This window comes from Parasteatoda tepidariorum, chromosome 2, assembly GCF_982258835.1.
Source record: "Parasteatoda tepidariorum strain Cologne lab strain chromosome 2, Ptep-v5.0, whole genome shotgun sequence".
In the NCBI taxonomy this organism is placed as follows: Eukaryota; Metazoa; Arthropoda; class Arachnida; order Araneae; family Theridiidae; genus Parasteatoda; species Parasteatoda tepidariorum.
In genome coordinates this window covers 57,058,865-57,079,840 of record NC_141756.1, presented here as the reverse complement: position 1 = coordinate 57,079,840, position 20,976 = coordinate 57,058,865, and the positions used below count along the sequence as shown (strand labels likewise).

The 20,976-nt window shown below is 28.5% G+C and overlaps 4 protein-coding genes across 4 annotated transcripts in view; 1 reads left to right on the top strand and 3 right to left on the bottom strand.

Annotated features, from left to right (window-relative positions):
* The window catches only part of LOC107456692 (cuticle protein 10.9), a 42,060-nt gene extending 40,566 nt beyond the window's left edge, over window positions 1-1,494 (bottom strand). Inside the window, exon 1 of the mRNA XM_016074628.4 lies at window positions 1,369-1,494. The gene's annotated coding sequence lies outside the window, so the exon portion shown is untranslated. The remainder of the gene's footprint in view (window positions 1-1,368) is intronic.
* Window positions 1,495-1,551: 57 nt separating this feature from the next.
* LOC147815780 (cuticle protein 10.9-like) lies at window positions 1,552-2,628 on the bottom strand. The gene has a single exon (XM_087157388.1). It carries the CDS (start codon window positions 2,340-2,342, stop codon window positions 1,884-1,886), a length of 459 nt encoding a protein of 152 aa, XP_087013514.1. The 5' UTR covers window positions 2,343-2,628; the 3' UTR covers window positions 1,552-1,883.
* Window positions 2,629-12,545: 9,917 nt separating this feature from the next.
* Window positions 12,546-13,555, bottom strand: LOC107456693 (cuticle protein 10.9-like). The gene has a single exon (XM_043041456.3). The coding sequence runs from the start codon at window positions 13,243-13,245 to the stop codon at window positions 12,757-12,759; it is 489 nt and encodes a 162-aa protein (XP_042897390.1). The 5' UTR covers window positions 13,246-13,555; the 3' UTR covers window positions 12,546-12,756.
* A 4,118-nt stretch (window positions 13,556-17,673) lies between these two features.
* The window catches only part of Arl5 (ADP-ribosylation factor-like 5), a 47,972-nt gene continuing 44,669 nt past the window's right edge, over window positions 17,674-20,976 (top strand). Inside the window, exon 1 of the mRNA XM_087157387.1 lies at window positions 17,674-17,704. Within this exon, the coding sequence (XP_087013513.1) occupies window positions 17,689-17,704 (16 nt within the window). The 5' untranslated portion in view covers window positions 17,674-17,688. The remainder of the gene's footprint in view (window positions 17,705-20,976) is intronic.

The following is a 20,976-nucleotide window of genomic DNA, read 5'->3' as shown; positions in this document are numbered from 1 at the left end:
TTCACTATCTGAATCGATCGGCATCAGAAATTAAAATTTAGCACAATAAGTCTAACAACCCTTATTTCTGCTGATTAATAAATGTATTTTAAGAACGAACTATTTAACTCTCATACTGAAGAAAAGTTTGGACAAAACTACCAGAAAATAGTAAAATTTACAGTGCCTCTGGTTTCATACGAACACCAAAAAGCTCGATAATTTTTACGGAAGCGCTTTGGTAATGATTTTGGTAAAATTAACTTTAATTTTGTTTTATAATATGTGATATAATTTGATAGAGAGTGTAAAATTTGGTAACTTTATATGAAAACATTCTATGAAAACCATTTCTTCGGTGAAATTTAATTTTCAGTCTTGTATTTTTTATTCAACGTTTGGTAATAAGAAAAATGATTTTGTAACCAAATATGCCATTGCCATAAATTAAGTAATTTTACCATTTTTTTTCTCCATGCAGTATTGTCACATATTTCTTATGCCGCTTATGGGCGTATATTTTTCTCAAACGTAGAAGAAAAATTTCAATTTGAAATTGGTAAGAGCAATATTTTCCACTTATTTATGTTTATTTATTTTTTAATACTAAACATAGCATATATTTGAAAGGAAAATTGAAATTGAGGAAAAATTTATGAAGTATATTTCTATCACATATATTTTTATTGGTAGTTATTTAAATTTAAGAAAAAAAGCTTGAATTCCTCACACATTTAAGCTTGGATAATTGATCCTAAAATTATCACTTCTATCCGTTACTAATGGATAAAAAAAGAAGACAAAAACTGATTATATGCATGGATTTGTCTGCTCGTGATTTGTTTTGTTAACTTCCTTCATTGGATCACTGCCGTATTTAAATTCTCGTTTTAAATGCAATAGAAGCTTGTCGATATCTAGACTAATGAGATTCATTATTTCACCATCAGACACATTCACAATTTAAACAATCATATGCATAGAGAGAATCCTGATTCGGTTAGTTTGCTTACGTTACATTGAGATATCTGTAAGAATTCATAACTATGAACAGCGCACAATGCTATCTCAATCAATGATTTAAAAGTAGATTGTGGTAATAATCCCTCGGAAATGATATAAAGCTTCCTTTCATAATTATGATTTAATCGATCTCTTTAAGCACTAGAAATTAAAATCATTAAGACTTTGGTTAAATAAAGTTCAGTTATCTTTTGATGGGAAATATTATTACAAATTACTTTAATCTCGTAACATGAAACATTACGAACTAGAATTTCACAAACTAGTTAATTTTAAGGAAACTTGTTTGAAATTGGGAGTTTTAAATTTCTAAATCATCCCTTGATTTTTAGTTTATACATGATATCAAAAAAGAACTGTACTTACCTAACAGTTTTGTTTCTCCTTCAAATCCTTTGGTATCATAATTTTCTAATTGAAAGAAAACCACATCTGGTGCAAAGCATCTTGTAATTACCTATTGTTAGAAAACTGAAACTAAACCTAATAATATGAACTACCAAGTCAAAATAATGATTATTACTTTGAAAGTATAATGAATAAAAATAGTTTACGAGCACTTAAAATTTATTCATAAATATTGGCACGTACAACAGATTCAAATAAGAATTTAATGCAGAAACAGACATTGAGGGTACATGCATTGACATAGCTGCTCTTTAAATTTAAGACACTGCACACAATACTCATAAGTAATCACATTATACGTCACTCGATAAGAAATATCATTCAATAAATAAATAAAGTCTTATTTCTAAAATAAGACGCAGTTCAGTTTGATATCAATACTGCAGCACGTGGAAAGAACGACGTGTTCGTGTTAGTTCAAATAGAATGAGCAATTAGCCTTTGAAAAGTTCTTAAGAATCATCGATTTGAAATTACGCCTTAGCATTTCTGGGATTAATATCATCTTGTAAGTCTTGGTTAACAACACCTTCGGGTGGTGGTTCAACGATAAAAAGTGCATCAGCAACGTTCTGATTGGCCGTACCAGGCTCATTACTTCGAATTACAGCTCTATATCCATTATCATCAGCAGTGTACTCAACTTTTCTGTAAACACCGAAAGGATCCATATAACCATAGCTGCCCTTAACTGCTCCAGAGCCATCAGAAGATTCACTTCGGTATTGACTCATTCCAAATCCGTCTTCCAATTCAAAACCAAACTGATATGGTTTAACTGTATAGGGACCATCTTGGTCCTGTCTGTCTATTCTATCCCTATCTGATCTTGAAAGAGCACCAATACGCCTATCTTTTTCTTGAATTGGCGTTGGGGCGCCAGCTGCAAAACCGACCAAAGCTAGGAGAGAAGCAAGAACACAGAGATGCATGTTGCTAGAAGTTGAAAGCTCGAAGTGATTTTTGACGAGATGGTATGATCTTATATAAGTTGTAAATGTGCGTGCATCTCTGTTGCGCTGAAGTAATTTTGTATCACGCTAGACAGATATTTAAAAAAGAGCATGAAAATCTCCCGGAATACGGTAATAAAAACCCGGTTTCATTCCTCACTGTCAAACAAAAAATAATAAACATTTTCTCTTTTGATGGACACTATTAGTTGACCTAGCGTTTGCCGACACGGAACTGAAAGGTCAGGGAATCGCACAGAGGAATATATTTCAATATTTACTACAGGATAATAAATTTTCGATTCATGCATATCAGCCAAGCATAAATAAAAAGGTTTGATCTTGAAAGTTTCCATTTGCCTTCTCTGCTATTGCATGTAAATTTATTTACATATTTATTTTATTCAAAAGATACTTTTTTTTGTGAACCAGATATCATGATATAACGATCGGCTCAAGTGTAAATTAGACTAAAGCTTTAAAAAAGTTTAAATATTGCAATTGTTACTTCCTTTAAAATGTTCATCGTTCTTGGTGTAAAGTTAAGATTCAGTATGATTTTTTTAATTAAAAAACGGTTGTTTTTTTCAGGGGTGGCCAACTTTTTGGGTCAGAAGGCTATTTAATGAAGAAAAAAATATTATGTGTGCCATCTCCAATTTTTCCAGCGTATTACAAATTTATATTTATTTTTATATTTATATATTATTATATATTTAATTATGAGAAGAAATTTTATTTTTCATCATATATCACGTTTTTTCTGTATGTCTAAATAGTAGAAATTTAAAATTAATATAATTACTAATACAAAAGTGCATACTTAGGTTTTATTGTTTATAAACAGTTTAAAGATTCAATTGATTAGGTTATGCATAAAGAGAAAGTGAATAACTTGGCGCACTTAATTCTGACTAATGGTTAAGCAATTAGTAATTAATTAAGGGGATTTTTGAATTTTTTTTATGCAAGGTCATCCAGTTTATTAGGATTAGTTATTGATAATATGTATTTATTAAAATGACATTTTTTGGTGCATACCAGTTAATCTCGAACGATATTTTGGTTTTGTTATATTCATAAAAAAACATTCGATCACAATTGATTCACATGTTGATCCCACAATTCGATCACACATGTTGAAACAATATTTTAACAGTTTTAAAGTTAATTCTCTTTGTTAAGTTATGCATAAAATAAAACTGAATAACTTGATACATCAAGTTCCAAACAATATTTTTTTTAAAAATCCGTAATTAATTAATAATTGACTATAATTACTGATTGATTACGGTTCTTTTCATTACTCTAAATAAAAAAAATCCTACTGATTTTTTTAATTTTTTTCTCTTTTTTTGCCTAATCATCTAGCATATTAGGATGAGTAATTGGTTATACGAATAAAATTCAGCTTTTCTGATGCATGTCAGTTTTTATGTTTATAATAAGTTTGTTATGTTCATAATAGAAAACATTTTAGCACAAACACACATTGAGCCATTCTTTCAACAGTTTTAAACGTTCAGTTTATTAGTATATGCATAAAATAAAAACGAATAATTTGATAATTTAAGTTCTAAGTAATTATTAAACAGTCAGTAATAGATAATTGTGGTTTTTATTGATTTTCTTGCCAGGTAATTTTTATTAGAGTAGTCATTATCATACTAACAAAATTAAGTGTTTTTGGTGCATATCAGGTAATTTTAAATAACATTTTTGTTTCATTTGATTCATCATAGAAAACATTTGAGCACAAACATATGTTGATTAAAACCTTTTACAATATATGACAGTTAAATAGTGTAAATTAAAACATTGCTTGTTAGTACAATTTTCTAAAATTCAATCTAATTTCAGCAATCGGGTTTCAATGAATCTTGACTAAAATCCTGAAGGCTACATTGTCATTTTTCTGCTCATTTAATTTATCGATAAGTCTCCATGTGCCACTTTGCCATGCTGCAGTGTGTGGCACATATGTTGGGGATTGACCTTTCATGTTCTGCGTCTACATTTGTTAAAATAGCCAGCTTTAATGCACCTTATCTCAGAAAATAATGAAACAATATTCAAAGACTTACTTTTTTGTCATAATATAAATTTTAACTCTGTGTATTTTTTAAAATTTTTTCTAAATGTTTCATTTATCTTTATATTTAGACACTCAGTCTTTATTAACTAAAGTATTTCCTGATTTCCAAATTTCAACTATAAAAGTAAAATGATCAAAATTTTGAATAAATTATTTTTTAATAATTAGAGAATAAAAATTAAAAAAACTCTTTGTATTAATCGATTCGATATTTTTTTAAAGTTAAACATTATAATATGGACTGGAATAAAATATATATGACTCCATTTAAATCTTTGAAAAACATTTAAGGGATGTAATATAGGTATTTACTTATTTTTTTCCTACAACTTACGTGGCTCCCTCTGGTACTTTTATTGACTTCAATAAAATCGTTTTTTTTTCCGGCTTTGCAAAATTAAAAAAAAAAAAAACACGCACTCAATAACTTGCTTATAATCACACGTACTTATATATACACGTACTTATAATCACACTCAATGTGTTATGAAACAACGTTTATCGTGCTTTAGAATTTTATATTAAATATTAACTGATTTTTAAAAAATTACCCACTATTATATAGTAATTTAGACACAGAGTTGTCAATGTGATGGGCAGGGGTTCGATCCTCAGTGGGTGCTTGAAGCCCGCCCAGCTTCAGATCGATGAGTATCCGCTTGCCTGGGAAGTAAATGCGACTTGGGCGCAATGCTGACCACATTACCCGATGATGTTGTTGGTCGTGAAATTGTGGATCTTTAATCTGCAGGACCCCCCTGGCCTAAAACAGTGATTAAACTGTTGTGGACCAGGTTGATTTGATTTCAGCGAGGCCATTGATTTGAGTGAGAGAAAAATGATTTACTTTTTTATTATGCAGCATATTTTTGAGATTTTCCTTTTAGAAAAATTATCGACCCATCAATCAACTAAATAAATTTTAAAAAATTACTATTATTTTTTGCATTTTAGTACTCTCCATTGAACGAAATCGTATGTTTATTCTGTTATCTAACAATAAAATATATCAGTGATAGATTTATTTAAATTAGCTTAAAAAAATAAACTTCTTTAAAAGAATTTCTGCTTCTCACATGATTCCGACGTAAGTAATTTCTGACTCAATTAAATAAATCTCTGATAATATAATGATAAAAATTTTACAAAATAAATCATCTTCTATTATATATCATATTTTTTTAAAACTTTCTGTTCTGAAAAATTATACTGTAAAAAAAGGGTTTCTCAAAATTGAGCAAAAAAATGTCATAATAGCTCCGAAATAAATATAATCGAATTTGAAAACTCCATCGACTCATTATTGAGAAAAGTGACATACTCATATTAGCATATACTCATATTTTAGACTATACCCACACTCGTTTAAGCAACAATTTATTCAAAATGCGTCACTTTTGAGACAAATAAGTTTGTGCTACTTTGATCACGTCACTGTACTCAATATTGTGAGTACAAAGGTTTTTTTAAAAATTTATTTGCATCTTGAAATGTTTTTGATCTATTTTGAAGAAGCACTTTTTTATAGTGCATCGATCCGTCTATCAATAATAATAAAAAAAAATATTATTATTTTGCATTTTAGTATACTTTCTACTGAATGATATCATAGGATTATACTATTACCTGTTACCAGGCAATAAAATATTTCAATATCAAATTTATTTAAAATAGCGTCAAACAAATAAGCAAGTCAATAACGCAAATTTTAATTTTTAACGGAAATTTTCATTAAGATATATTTTGTACCATTTTTCAAATGGGATGATATACCTTTTTTGTTTCTTAAAAAAAACTGCATGTTTAAACGCTATTTGAGTTGTAAATAAACAAAATTGAATTTATGTCTCAAAACGATTCAAGCAAGAAAAGTATAATTTACTTTTTTTCCTTTAACTGCACCTTTTTTTTCCAAATAGGGACTTCACAACTTTATTAGCGATTTCTACAAGGTGACAACACAATACAAAAAAAAAAAAAGCTATTGCCAACTTCTTACATGGGAAAAAGAACCAGATTAGCAAGTTTTTAAACGAGTAAAAAATGTTTTACTAATCAGGCTCTTAATCACATGCGATTCATGTGATTCTTAAAAAACCTAATTTTGAACGATTTGTATAAATTCTAATTTCTATTTTTCTTGATCTTCAATTAAAGTCAATTCCTTTTTAAGTTGCAGGTTTTATTTATTTCTTTATTAAGATAAGAAAAACTGGCTAGTAATTTGAGTATTTTAATTTCATCTGCATATCACTTCATATCACTTAAATGACTCACATAGCATACTTAAATTTTACCAGAAGATAATTCATGAGTTTTAAAGACATGATCCTTCGTAGATTTTTTATTACAAATAATTTCTATTTTTCCTAAAATGTTCAACTAACTAAATTTAATTTTTAAATTAAAAATAAAGTTTTAATTTTTTTTAGTTTTAACACCTTGTAACTTGCATATTTATCAAATAAACGTGATAAATTTATCATTCATTTATATTTTAATACATCTATTGATAAAGTGATTTCACATAATATATATTTTAGGAATAGTAATTAACAATGTGACTTTTAAAATTAAGATACTCATTGCAGAATTTTTTGTATATGTAATGACAGTGAAAGTTTTATTAAGTTAATAAAAACTATTTAAATTAAGTAAACATTTAAGTCTACAAATGTTAAAAAAATTGAAATAAATTATTTATTTAAATAAGTTATTTTGAAATAAAAGAGTAAATAAAAGGTTTAAAGATTAGAATAAGAAATTAGGATAATGGAAAGTCGATTTTTAGCAAAATATCATCTTTTTATTGTATGCATTAAAATTATTTATTTCTCTTTTATTGTAAAACTTGTGAGCATTGTATTTTATTAAAACAGCAACTTTACATTAGTCTTTTTGTTTTATTTTTCTATTATCCACCATGCACATAATAACCACAATGCACTCAGCCACTTTTTATGCATTTATTTTAAAAAATCTATTAATTACAATAGTTTTTCAGATAAAAGAAATCACTTATATAAAAACATTCTTTCAAATATTACATTCAAATAAAAATCCAATGTTTAGATAAATATTTTTGATACATAATTATCACAAAAGATTCAAACAATAATTCATTTAAATAGTTCCCTAATCCATGTAAAGCAAAAGCAATCTGTTCAAAGCAAGTTTAAATTATAATATAAACGAAGAAAAAAATATTCCATTATACATATATTTTGAAGTATTCATAATAATAGCATTTAACTTTTTTTCCTGCTGTTTCTTTGCTTGAAAATATAGTGTTTCTGTAAAACTCGTTTTAAAACAGAGATTTCCTTGTTCATTGTTTATATTATCGCCTGCCATATCAAACTATACCAAAAATGCAACGTAATTTACTATTTTTCATTTGTTTATAATAGTTTAGGAATATTAATTTCCTTTCTATGCTCAATGAACAACAATGTACTAACAAAAAAATAATATCGATCATTAGAAAAGTTATGATTAAAAAAAACCTATAGGCAACATTTGGTGTAGTGCTTAAATTTGACATTTTTGTATAATAAGCTACATATTGCAAAAAATAATTTTTTTTTTAAATATTTTTTAATTACAACTTTGTTTCTTATTCGTTACAGCAAATATTTAGCCACAAATTATCGAATGTATTTGGAAATATTTTATATTCCATTGCCTTTTTTCGTATGGTTTAGATTTTGAGTAAAAGATATTTATTTAGTTTCGAGATCACCAAAGTGTTGCAGCTGGAACGAAAGCGTGTAAAACTCATACAAATCATTCCAAAACGAACTCACATCAAATATTATTATTACGGGATGATTTAATATTACGCCAAAGATAGACACGCTCTCAAACCCTTTTATGGAAAACCTTTGAAATTCGTAGTTTTTTTCTCAATTTGTTAACTAAAGTATCGTGACAGTTTGTGGTTTGTTCTCTAAACACTGTCAATAGCTTTTAAAAGCTACAAGCATGGAATTTTTTTTATCTTTATTAATTTTTAAAATATTTTTTACAAATTTGTAAAATTCAGTCTAAAAATAATTTTTTTAATGCATAGAAAATAAAATCGAAATGTTGAAACTAAATTAAAAGACGTTACGAGAAAATGATCTTAATGTTTAAAATAAAATAACTAAAACAGTTTGTATTCCCATATTAGATGAATGTAAATAAAAATAATAAATTTCAAATTTTAAATATTATTGCATGTGTTTAAAATAATTCATTAAAATTCAGAAGATAATCAATTAAATACACACGAATAAAAATATTTCTGAATATTATATTTCATACACGTTATAAATTGAAATTCCTTCAAATGTACCAAAAAATATCAAACTTTAATATCATTTCTATATTTTACAAAATAAGCTTTGGAAAAATTTATTTTACATATATTAATAAGATTTTACAAAATATAAAAAGCCTTCAAAATTACGAAATGTGTTATAAATAAGCAATATTAAGTATGTCTAAAAAATGAAATATTAAAAGATAATATTTACAAATGAACAGTAGTTATTATTACACTAATCAAATCACTCTAAATTTACATCAAACTGAACTTGCGTAACTAAGCACAGCTTTATATAATATATTCACAGAACATATATAAATAAGCACTAATTAAACTTTTGTAAATAAACACAAACTGAACGTATGCACTGAGAAAAAAAGTATGGTTAAAACTACCAAAATATGGTAAAATTTACCGTGTTTCTGGTTCTATGAGAACACCGAAAAGCTCTAAAATTTTTACCGAAGCGCTTTTGTAATAATTTTAATAAAATTAACAACAATATATGTTGTGATAATATATGATTTGGTAAATATGGTAAAGTTTGGTAATTTTATTATACCTTTGACCATGGCAAGGAAAAAAAAAACATTTATTCGGTTAAGAACTATAATTTTGAAAATGAGAATTTCTGGTAAATCGTTACCATATGAACGGAAAAATTACTAAATTAACGGTTTAAATAGCGTAGATTATGTTGTTTATTTTTTTTTTTTACATGAAATGTCATTATCATACAGTACAGTATTTTTAACAGATTTTTTTTTTGCCGTTTGCAATTCAGCACAGTTTTATGTATTATGTTCCCATGCACTTTGATCAAAGAAGATCTATCTTTTTTTTAAAACTCATTTGTATATATTTCAGTTTCACAATAAAGAAATAATAAAATAATGATAAATAATAAATATACTTTACAGTTTTGTCTTTTTTACTAAATGTGTGGTTATAAGATCTATAATTTTGAAAATCAGAATTTCTGGTAAACTGTTACCATATGAACCGAAAAATTACCAAATAAATTATTTAAATACAGTATGTATTTTGGATTTAATAACCAGAATTATAATTTTTCTACTAGATACGTGAGTACCATGCGGTACGTAATTTTACCAGAATTCTTTTCTCTGTACTTAAATAAACACAGGTTAATATATTATGTTCCCATGTACTTTGAGCAAATAAAATCAGTCTTTTTCTCAATTTCATTTTGTTGTATTTCAGTTTAACCATAAAAAATAGAAATCAACTATAATCCCGGTCACGCTATAGTTTTAATAATTCACAATTTTTTTAAATTACAGGCCTCATATAATCAGCAAACATTTAAATTGAATCAAAGAAATATTATTCAAATATTTGATATAAAATATTTAAATTTACTATAAATTTACTCCTAATTTAGAAAATCAGAATCTTTGATACTCCAAGCAAATATACTCCTTCAAAGCATATAACTTAGAAATATTTCAGTTTAAAGTGAAAGCGAATTAGAAATTCCTTCTCAGTTATTGAATATTATTAAGAATTATAAGTAATCATTTTATACATATTTCAAAGAGCTATTCAAATATATAATTCAAAGAGCTGTTCAAATATATACTGATCAAATAATGTCTTAGATTTAAATGGAAATATTTAAAATGCTTTTCTGACTTTAATGCATTTACCTTTGAAATACGTTGCATAAACTTCATGATTCTTCACTTGAACAAAATTTTATTTTAAGATTAGTTTACATTAGAAATGTAATGAATAAATTGTGCTCCGATAAAATAAATATTGTTGAAACTGCATAGTTGAAACTGAATTTTCTGGAAAATAATACTTTTAATAAATTATTTTAAAGGGTCGGAAGATGTGTTTAGAGAATGTATTTTTTATGACAAAATTGCATAGCAAAATTTGCTGTTCTGCTGATAATATACTGAATAAGGTTTGATAAGTACAATCATGTGTGTACTGAAAAATGAAACTAACCAATAATAATAATTAATAAAAAGGAAGTTTTTCCTGTCATAAATTTTCAATACAAAGATAAAATAAGAAAAGTATAAATAAAAGCACGTATAAAAATCAAGACTGCTTCGACTCAAAGACAGCATATCAACTTAAAAGTTCTGCCAATTACGTAAATAGTCATATAACAGAAAAATGCTGATAAAACAAAAGGAATTTTTGTTAAAAAGAATGAATTATTGCTTTTACCTTGCAACATTAAAATATTTAAGTATTAAAATTATTATAATGATAACCATGTACTGTGTACAATAACTATCAATTATTTTTGTAGCATGATAGCCATAAATATATTCAAATGCTAATAATAGACATTTTAGGTATTTAAAAGAGATCACAGTTGTAATTAATGCAATTAATTATATTGATCACAATTATAATAAATGCAAGTAATAAGAATTGTCATTGCTTGCTTTACTCCACGAACTCTACTATTGTTTAAATCTTTTTATCTTCATAAACCTTTCAATATATATATATATAACATTTCGTAAGTTCACTTTGCCAAATGTACATATTCAGAAAAAATTGAAAATTCCTGATAGATAAAAAACATTTCATGAAGAACTTGAGTTTAGCATTTAGTTTCGAAAATTATTTAGAATCTTGTACAGCTATAAAACAACATAATGGAAGATTATAAGTTAAAAATGAAAATCACATACTTGAAAACATAATTCCTTACATAAAGTTATTTTTTGAACTTATCAGAAATTATTCTTTTACGTATTTTCATTTTTATTTATTTATTTATTTATTTATTTATTTATTTTATCAGCATGGCTTTATTTACAATTTTACACTAGCTGGTTATATTTTTTCCGTTTTTAAATAATAGTTAACAATTTTGAATTTGCTAATAACAATTAGTAATTTGTAAGTAATTGTAAATTTTCTTATAAATTTTATTTTCTGATAAATTTTCTTACATTTTTTTCAATAGTTAGTAAAGCTTTAATTAAGTAACATAATAATTTTTATCGAAAAGTTTATTATTTAATGATTAATTTATTAATAATTTAGTTATTATTTGGAAATTAAAACATTATGAATTTCCAAATTTTATAAAAATTGGAAACTAAGTTAAATTTATAAATAGAAATAAAATTCGCAATACAAAATTTTATTTATAATAAAAGTTTAAAACAACTGTAAACCATGGTGGAAGAATGATTTATATCCCTTTTTTCACAAAAAATGAGGATTTGATCGCCACCTGTAATATTTTGAGGATTACTAAATTTCGACAAATCAATAACGTGAAAATTTGTTTCTCCTCGAGAGTTATTACTCAGTAAAGATGAGTCATACTGTGGAAAAAACCTCGTTTTCACAAATCACCTTTTCTTTACAGTTATTTAACTTCACAGAGCATTATCAAATGTAGTTTTTCTATTTAATATAAAATTGAATTAAAAAATAATCAAATTTAAAAACTATTTTATTTAATATTCAAGTTAAATTTATACTAATTCAAAAAAAATTATAATAAAGTGAATTTATTCCCTAAAAGTATCTTTTAAAGTATGGAGTAGTGAATCAACCTAATTAAAGTTGATTACAGTGGACCGAATTAAAGTGGATCTGAAAGTTCCATTTCTAGATTATTTCCTTAAAGAAAATAATAATTATTAAAATAAATTAAAGAAACACCACTATCACAGATAGATTCAAAATTAATATTATACTGAAAAAATAGTATTTTGTAAGAAAGTTATTGCAATTACATGCAAAAATCAGTATTACAACAAAACTATACCATAAATAAAAATCGCAACCACGTATGTATTGCCATAAACATAATCTCAAGATGACCCAATTAGTTACCCTTTACCTTTTAAAATTTTCTGTAGCTAATTTTCAATTCAAAAATTATAGTTTAATCATCAACAGTAGGCAGCATCCTGAACTGTATGGTTAACTTTTATAAATCCCATAAAAACGTTCGATAAAAGAATTTCACACATTCACTTCCCTGGCCTGTTCGAAGTCACAGCATTCGGTGACACATTTGGATCGGAAGACACTACTATGACAGCGTCACCATTATTCAAAGCTTCGACGCCTGGTTCATTAGACTGAATCACGACACGATATCCATTAATGTCGGCAGTGTAATTAACAGTTCGATATATACCTTCCATGTCTTTGTAACCGTAACTTCCCTTAATTATTCCAGTACCATCAGATTCCTCATGGCGATGTTGACTGTTTCCAAGACCGTCTTCAGATTGGTAACCAAAAACATACGGATAGGGTGGATCATCTTCAGCAGAAGCAGAATCTGGTATGCCCATCTGCTTCTCACCAGGAACTGGAGCTGAACTAGTATGAAACACACAAAAGCCTAAGGTTAGTGCTACAAATTGCTCCAAAAGAGACATCTCATTCCTCGTCTCACTACAGCAAAACAAGCTTAAGCAGGAAGTGCCATTGTTTATATATCTGAGAATCATGTCGCTGTGACTTAGTTATGGATTCAATAATACGATATCCGACCCTCGCGGAGGTCTTGAAAGTCAATTCAACCTAAAGTTGGTCACCTAGAAATCTCAAGAAAAGGTGCTAATTCAGCAATTGAAGTGAAAGTAGAAACGAAAACAAAGATCATAAATATACATGAAATGGATTATGGTAAAGTGAGAGTTGACAAAGATTTGTTTACTTTTTTGATGATATATAAGGCATTGTTTTGAGAAATTTGTAATGGGTTAAAATAATCTACATACATATTTGGAAGAAAAGTGAAAAGGAAATCTTTCTTCTTTTTTCCTCAACCAAACTTTCTTTCTACTTTTTGGAATTTTAAGTTTTATGTTCAGTAATACATTGTTCATTTACAAAAAGATAGTTTTGTTGTTTCCCGTCATTTAACCTTCAAACACACCTAAGAAATTTTAATTGAACAATGATTTTTGCTTTCAAATTTTTCTGCTTTCAAATTCTTAAACAAAAGTTACGGTATTTCATATCTTTAGTATCTTTAACTCAAATATTTTTTCTTCTATTTTCAAACTACAGCATAAGCGACCTAACTAAATGATATCCATAATTATTTTGAAATAATTAAATTTTATCACGATTATTGCAAAACAGCAAATAACTAACAATGGCTTGACAAAAGCACTTTTAATAACTCCTATAATTAGTTCACTGAAGTGAGTTATACCTTATATAATGATAATTCAGTCTCTCTTATTGTCAGCTACTCTTTTTTTTCTTACCTTTTTGTAATCAATCTTAAGCATATACTTAAAAAAAAAATTAACAGTTTTAAATATACTTAAATTTATTGTTTTAAGAAATTGAAGATTTCATATTCAAGTAGTTTGAAAAATTTGTAATTTTAATTTTTCGATCTAGACCATGAGTCTGTGTTATTTTATTCCTAAAATATGATTATAGAAGACTCTTAAATTATTAATGACGACAGTTCGATTTTCGCGTACATTTTATCTTCTATTGAAGGATCCTTTGAGTTCAAACATTTAATCCCGTAACTTCGCGAATAAATAAAAAACTTTCTTAAAGTGAGTTTTATCATGCTTTTTCAAAAGGAAGTTTTAACTAATTTGAAGCTTGCATTGGTATAACAAAATGCAATACAGGGTATTCTTCCTTGCAATATTGCGACCAACATACTGGCATTTTTTGAACTATGAATGAAACCATTTTCAAATAATCATCTAAATAGAAACCATCTGACATATCAAAATTACAACTTTTTCTTAATTCAGTAAATAAATTTATGTTTGATAGTGCTCTAGGTAAAAATATCTTGCTTTATCCATTCTAGATTTTTGTATTTGTTACTACATGAGGTCATGCATTCTCTTCCAAGATCACTCAACTCAGGAGCTCTGGTCTGTTGAAAAACTGCAGTTTAGTGAATTTGAAGGAAAAAGTAATAACGCACCGCATTGATAGCTTCTGAAATGAAGAAATCAATCAATCAATCAATTACCTTCCATCCAGAGACATATTATAGAAGATAATATGTCTCTAATTGGAAGATCGTGTTAGGAAATCGGGTCGGCTGCTCATCACCGATTATAAAATAAATTATTAAATAATAAAGAGTAAAACCTTTATGATGGAAAAAATCCAATTTAGAAACATTTTATAATTTTTATTACAAAAATTTAAATTACAAACACCTATTCATGATCAACACTTAATAAATTTGAAGTATGAAACACTTAGATAAATAAATAGCTGTAAAATAAGTATTCAATTAATAAATTATGAGTTTAGAGTACGTTAGTTAAATATGTTAGTTAAATATGTAAATTTATATTATGTATAATTCATATTTATTATCTAGTGTAGAATTTATATTATTTATAAAATAATTTATATTTAGTTATATTATAAATATTTACCAATGGTATGGTCTAGAATTGAAACCTCGATGTAGGTCAGGAGACACGATTTTAGTTAACTTAAATCTCCTTTTGTTGTAAGAAAAACAATGAAACCTTATTTGATATCTTTAAACAATTATAATTTTTGTAATTTATAAATTCTAAAAAATCGGAAGCTTTAAATAAATTGATTTCAAGTTTAATTTAAATTTAATATCATGACATAAATAAAGCGTAAGTTTTGTTTTGTTCTGAGTGCTATTTCTTATATGGCTATATTTAGATGAATTTATTAATTTTCAGCTTGCATCATAGCATGTTGGTGGAGTTTTTGTAATTCGTTTGTAGTCGTCCAATTCGTTTGTAGTCGTCCAATTTGTTTTCTAGTCTAAATTCGTTTGCAGATAAATCGGAAGAATGCTACTAATTGTAAACACCACAAGTAAAATAATACTTGAAGTCGCGGGTTTTTAAGTTTAGGGGTAAAAATAATTTGGCAGCAATATCCCGGACGTTTTGTGATGAATTTTGAGCCTTAGCGCTACCTAATCTTACCTTTATACTGTTCTCTATCCAGAACAATTACTTCTTTTTATAGTTTGATACCAACGCCCTCCACAATAAAAGTAAAGGTAAAGCTTTTTTGTAGCAAATTTTATACATTCGATATTTTTTAATGGAGTAACACAAGAAACTTAATTTTTCCTAATTGGGTTTTAGCTACTCGAGAAGAAGAAATCGTGATTTGGCCCTAACATGTCATTTAGGTAGCATTCAAACTGCATTCGAATCATCAAAGGAATGTGAATCACTTCGATGATTCGAATCAGTGAGTGGTTCTACAATGAAATTGATAAAAATGATTTATCTATTATAAAACTGACATTAAAATATTTCTTTTCTCCATTTTTTGGCAGTATTTATGTGCCTCAATTTCATTTTATAGTCTTCTAAAAAAGTATTAAAATTATTCCTCGTATTTACCTTACCGTTGAAAGGATGATTTAAAATTATCGTGTTAATTTTGATACAAATATAGTGCAAAAAACACACACACACACGAAGAAAGAAAAAAATAATAAAAGTTGAACTAGCTCGTTGCGTTTACCAGTCCCCGAATTGCTTTTGTAATTTCTTTCGAACTGCTTTTTTAATAGTAACACATTCAACTATTTTGAAATTTTTATGAATAGTGGTACATTTTTTATTTGCATCCTGTGAAACCTTAGATCTATATACTTTTTGGAGGGCCATGAAGAAACTTATTGCTTTAGTACCTGTACAAGTACATTATCTTCCTACAATCTCAATTAGTCAAGCATCCCAAGTGGTAATAACAGCTTAACAAGCATCTACCACAGCGCTGACGTCAAATATCCTCATTAGTAGATGGATTTTGGATAAAAATCCCTTTGTTGTTGAGCTCACCACGGGAGGTTTTCGTAGTTTTCCTCTCCCTCCAACACATATGTGGGTTAGTTTCATTAAAAAGTTCTCCACGATAGCTGGTTTGATCCAGGAGCTCCCTTGTTTTGCTTTGGGCTCAAAATTTCTAGATTACGGAGTTACACTTTGATAATTGTCAAAAAACACTACATATTTTTTTTAACCTATTTTGTAAAAAAGAATAACATATAAAAAATAAAAGGAACATGTCACAGTGTTGTGTGACGGTTTTTTATGTAAATAATTTAAATTTAATTTAATCTTTCATAGTTGATAGTATTTGTACTTTTCCTTTTTTTTCTCTTTTCATTTTTTATCCCTATTTTTTTTCTGTGAAGAGAATTGGAAATGTTTCTTTTACTTTTACGTTAATAACACATTTTTGTGTCATCTTTTTTCACCTTTTGCAATTCAAGGTCGCCTGACCCCACTGTCCTTCTCAAGGACGACATTCTTTTCCCTCACTTTCTAAATTTACGTCACCACTTAACTTCTTCTCCCATCACTTTCACGTAACCTTCAATTTTGCACGTGGTGATTCTGGTTCCAGCCGGATTTTTAGATTTTCTTAGAATTTTTGGGGTGTTCACGCCTTTTTTTGGGGACTTCTTCCCTTTGGCACCTTATTTGGTATGATGTGGGAGTACTCATTTACATTGATTGGTTTTGCTTTACCCGTCCTGTGATCCAATCACAGTCGTCCTCTCCTCCTTCTCCTAGATAACTTGAATTTTCCCGCGCTTAAGGGGACGCCATTATTATTTTTATCGTTTTTGGTACTGTCAAGTACACTTCTCTCGGGGATTGCGGCGTGGCTGGTGAGCTGACCTCCGTGGTCAGTGAGCCATGCCAAACCCCCCCAAAGCTACATTTTTTGGGCCATTTCCCCCCCCCTTTCTCTCTTATCATTTTATATATATGAATTTGGCCAATTCTTACCAAAATTGATTATCTATACCCTTCTCACTCAGGGTATTTCGTTTGTCCCCTGTAAAAAAATATAATAAATGTAATGCTCATCGAGAATCTGTCTCCCTGTTTTTTTTTCTTTACGGTGTGTTAATACCACGACAACTCAAAGATGTTTTCATGATTGTCCATCGAGGTGAGTAACTCTTCCGTTTTTTATTTGTATTTATTTGACTAGAGGGTAGTTACCACTCATTTATTGTTGTGTATAATTTCATTGATGTTATTCAGTCGTCCTTTAACTTTATCTTGACCACGAGCCCTTGCTGTTGGGTTAATTCCAGTGGCACTTTAGCAATGTTTCCTTCCACTATTTTCGAACACTTTTGGCCTTTCCGTACATCAACTAATGATGATCCAAATTTATTATCAAAATTCATTATTTAATTAATCTCTTTTAATTCCTTTATTTGTTTTAAACTTTATCGACTGAATACCTCTATCAAATTTATATAACCCATTTCTCTGAATATAATATATTTTAATTGTAACAACCCCCCTTTTCTTAATATATTTAATATCGGTACCTCCTAATTTATAATCAATTTAACATCGGTACATATGAAATTGTTTAAAATTAATTTTACTTTGGTACGGAACACTAGAATGAATGCATGGGAGTTGCTCCAGAGCTAAGACTGCCGCGAATCATTTAGAAAAAAATGGGTTTACTTCTCAGAAGGTGTGATTTTTTTACTTATTAATATATAAATTATTGTTACTTTTTTTTATCCTTAACAACAGGGCGACCCTGGCCGAGCGATATCGCCCGCTAAATGCTGTGCAAAGCGTGAAAGTAGTTACACTGAATGTTATCCTGGTTCCCGTAGCTACCCTGAAAATATCTTTATGCTGTCCTTCTCTGTATTGTGCTATCTGTCTTTCGATTTGACAAAAGTTTATAAACCTAAAGTGAGCACACAAGCCTGCAAATGTATGTAATTCCATTTTTTGTCGTATGCCTGTTTAGGCAGAGGTGGTGCGATTGTTCTTGTTTTTAAGTGGCGCCATCTATGGCCAAGATCTTCTGCCACACCATTCACACAGCCACAACCCGTTCTTAGGGCGGTTAACATTCACACACACAAAGGAGAAGAACATAGAACACACAGAGAGAAAGATACTTCCATGCCTTGCCCGGGATTCGAATCCAGAACCTTTCTGATGCAAGGACAGTTCCCTGCTTTCTGCACAGACCGGTCTGCATATAATTCCAATGAACCAATTGTAAACAACTAATGTTCCACTCCTTCCAGCTTCCCAACTCCCAAGAATTTTAAATTCCGAGAAGGGGCTGATCGGCAGATTGTTGGCTCGGCATTAATTTAGATGACGGTAGAGATTTTATTGATTCCTGTTTCAATTGATTTGCTTTTCTTTTTTCTGAAAGTGCTGTTTCCAAAAGGATTCGTACTTTTCGTCTTTAATTTTTAATGTATTAAATTATATTTTTTTCGTACGCTGTACTTTTCTTTTTTATTGTTCAAATGTCACATTTAATCTGTAAATATGAAATGAATAATTTTTTTAAAATCAAAAAAGGGACAAAAGACAAGTTAAATAAAACACTCGGCTTGCGCTAAAATAACGCAGTGACAGGGCTGCCTTTGAATCAAGTGACTCAAATAACTGATTCAAATCATGGGATTTTGATTAGTGATTCAAGTCAAGGGATTCAGATCAGTGGTACGAAAACAGAGATTTGGATCAATGATCTTGAATCAAATAATTTGGATCAATGAGTGATTCAAATTATATGGTTCGGAATTTCGCTCGAATAGGCTGATTAGGATCACTATTTAAATCAAGTGACTTCAAAGCAATAATTCGAATCATGCGATTCTGATCAAAGATTGAAATCAAGTGATTCAAATCACTGATTCAAATGTTGTGATTCAAAAAACTGTTTGTTATGAAGTGATTCAGATCAATGATCAAATCAAGTGATTCGAATGATACGATTTGGCGCACTAACCAAATAAATTATGCAGATAACTGATTCAAATCATGCGATTCGGATCACTGATTCTTATGAAGTTATTCGGATAACTGACTCGAATCATGCGATTTAGATTACTGTTCATATGAAGTTGTTCAAATCAGTGATTCTAATCAAATGATTCAAATCGTTGATTCAAATCGGGTGATGCGCATCAAAGATTTGAATCATGTGATTTAGATGCATAATTGAATCAAGTTTGAAACATGCTATATGGATCAATGATTCGAATCAAGTGATTCAAATCACTGATTCAAATTATATGACTCGGATAACTGATACAAATCATGTGATCTATGATGAGGGAAGTCTTTGCTTCCCCGTCATTAGCCGTATAGTTGTATAGTGAATGTTCATTTAGGCCATTAATGAATGAATAAAACAATAACGTTTCCAGGAAATGATGTACAAATCGTTGAATGTAAATTTAGATTTTATTAAGTATAATTTAAGATTTCGAGTGTGGCCACATCTTCATCCTAAGTAAGAAATCCCTTAAAGGGATGAAATAATAATACTCTCTATTGAGAGATCATAAAGCCAGAACAACATTTCTGACGGTTAGAAAATTGAGACTGGGAGGCCCCCAAAAGGGGTCCCAGCCGCACCAATTTAGAAATTAAATGTAATATATTTATTCTCAACGGACAGAGAAAGTATGGGTAGGAGATCCATAATTGGTGGCGATTTATCACCGTATATCATAGCCAAAAACAAAGCCAACTAGCATATCAACATGGGTTTAAAAAGAACACCTTGGCGATCACGAGTCGCCAACAAATTTATGTGAATTATTATAACCATGCAACCGAAACATTTAGCCGTTGGAAAATTAGAATAAAAAGTTATAAATAGATTTTTGTTTTCGATTAGAGGCGACAGTGAATTAATATGTCTGCATAACAATGAAATAAAAAGAAAGTATCCGTTACATTGATCTGGAAGAGAAGAAATAAATATTTTATGTTCGTTTATAAAGATTAAGTTTTTGATTTATTTTAAAAATAATTCTATTAATAAAAATAAGCTTAAGTAATGAAGGATATTTTAAAAAGATAGGAAATAAATATGTAATGCCAAATTCTGGCATCACATATAAAATTAAGAAATCCCTTAAAGGGATGAAATAATAATACTCTCTATTGAGAGATCATAAAGGCAGAACAACATTTCTGACGGTTAGAAAATTGAGACTGGGAGGCCCCCAAAAGGGGTCCCAGCCTCACCAATTTAGAAATTAAAAGTAATATATTTATTCTCAACGGACAGAGAAAGTATGGGTAGGAGATCCATAATTGGTGGCGATTTATCACCGTATATCATAGCCAAAAACAAAGCCAACTAGCATATCAACATGGGTTTAAAAAGAACACCTTGGCGATCACGAGTTGCCAACAAATTTATGTGAA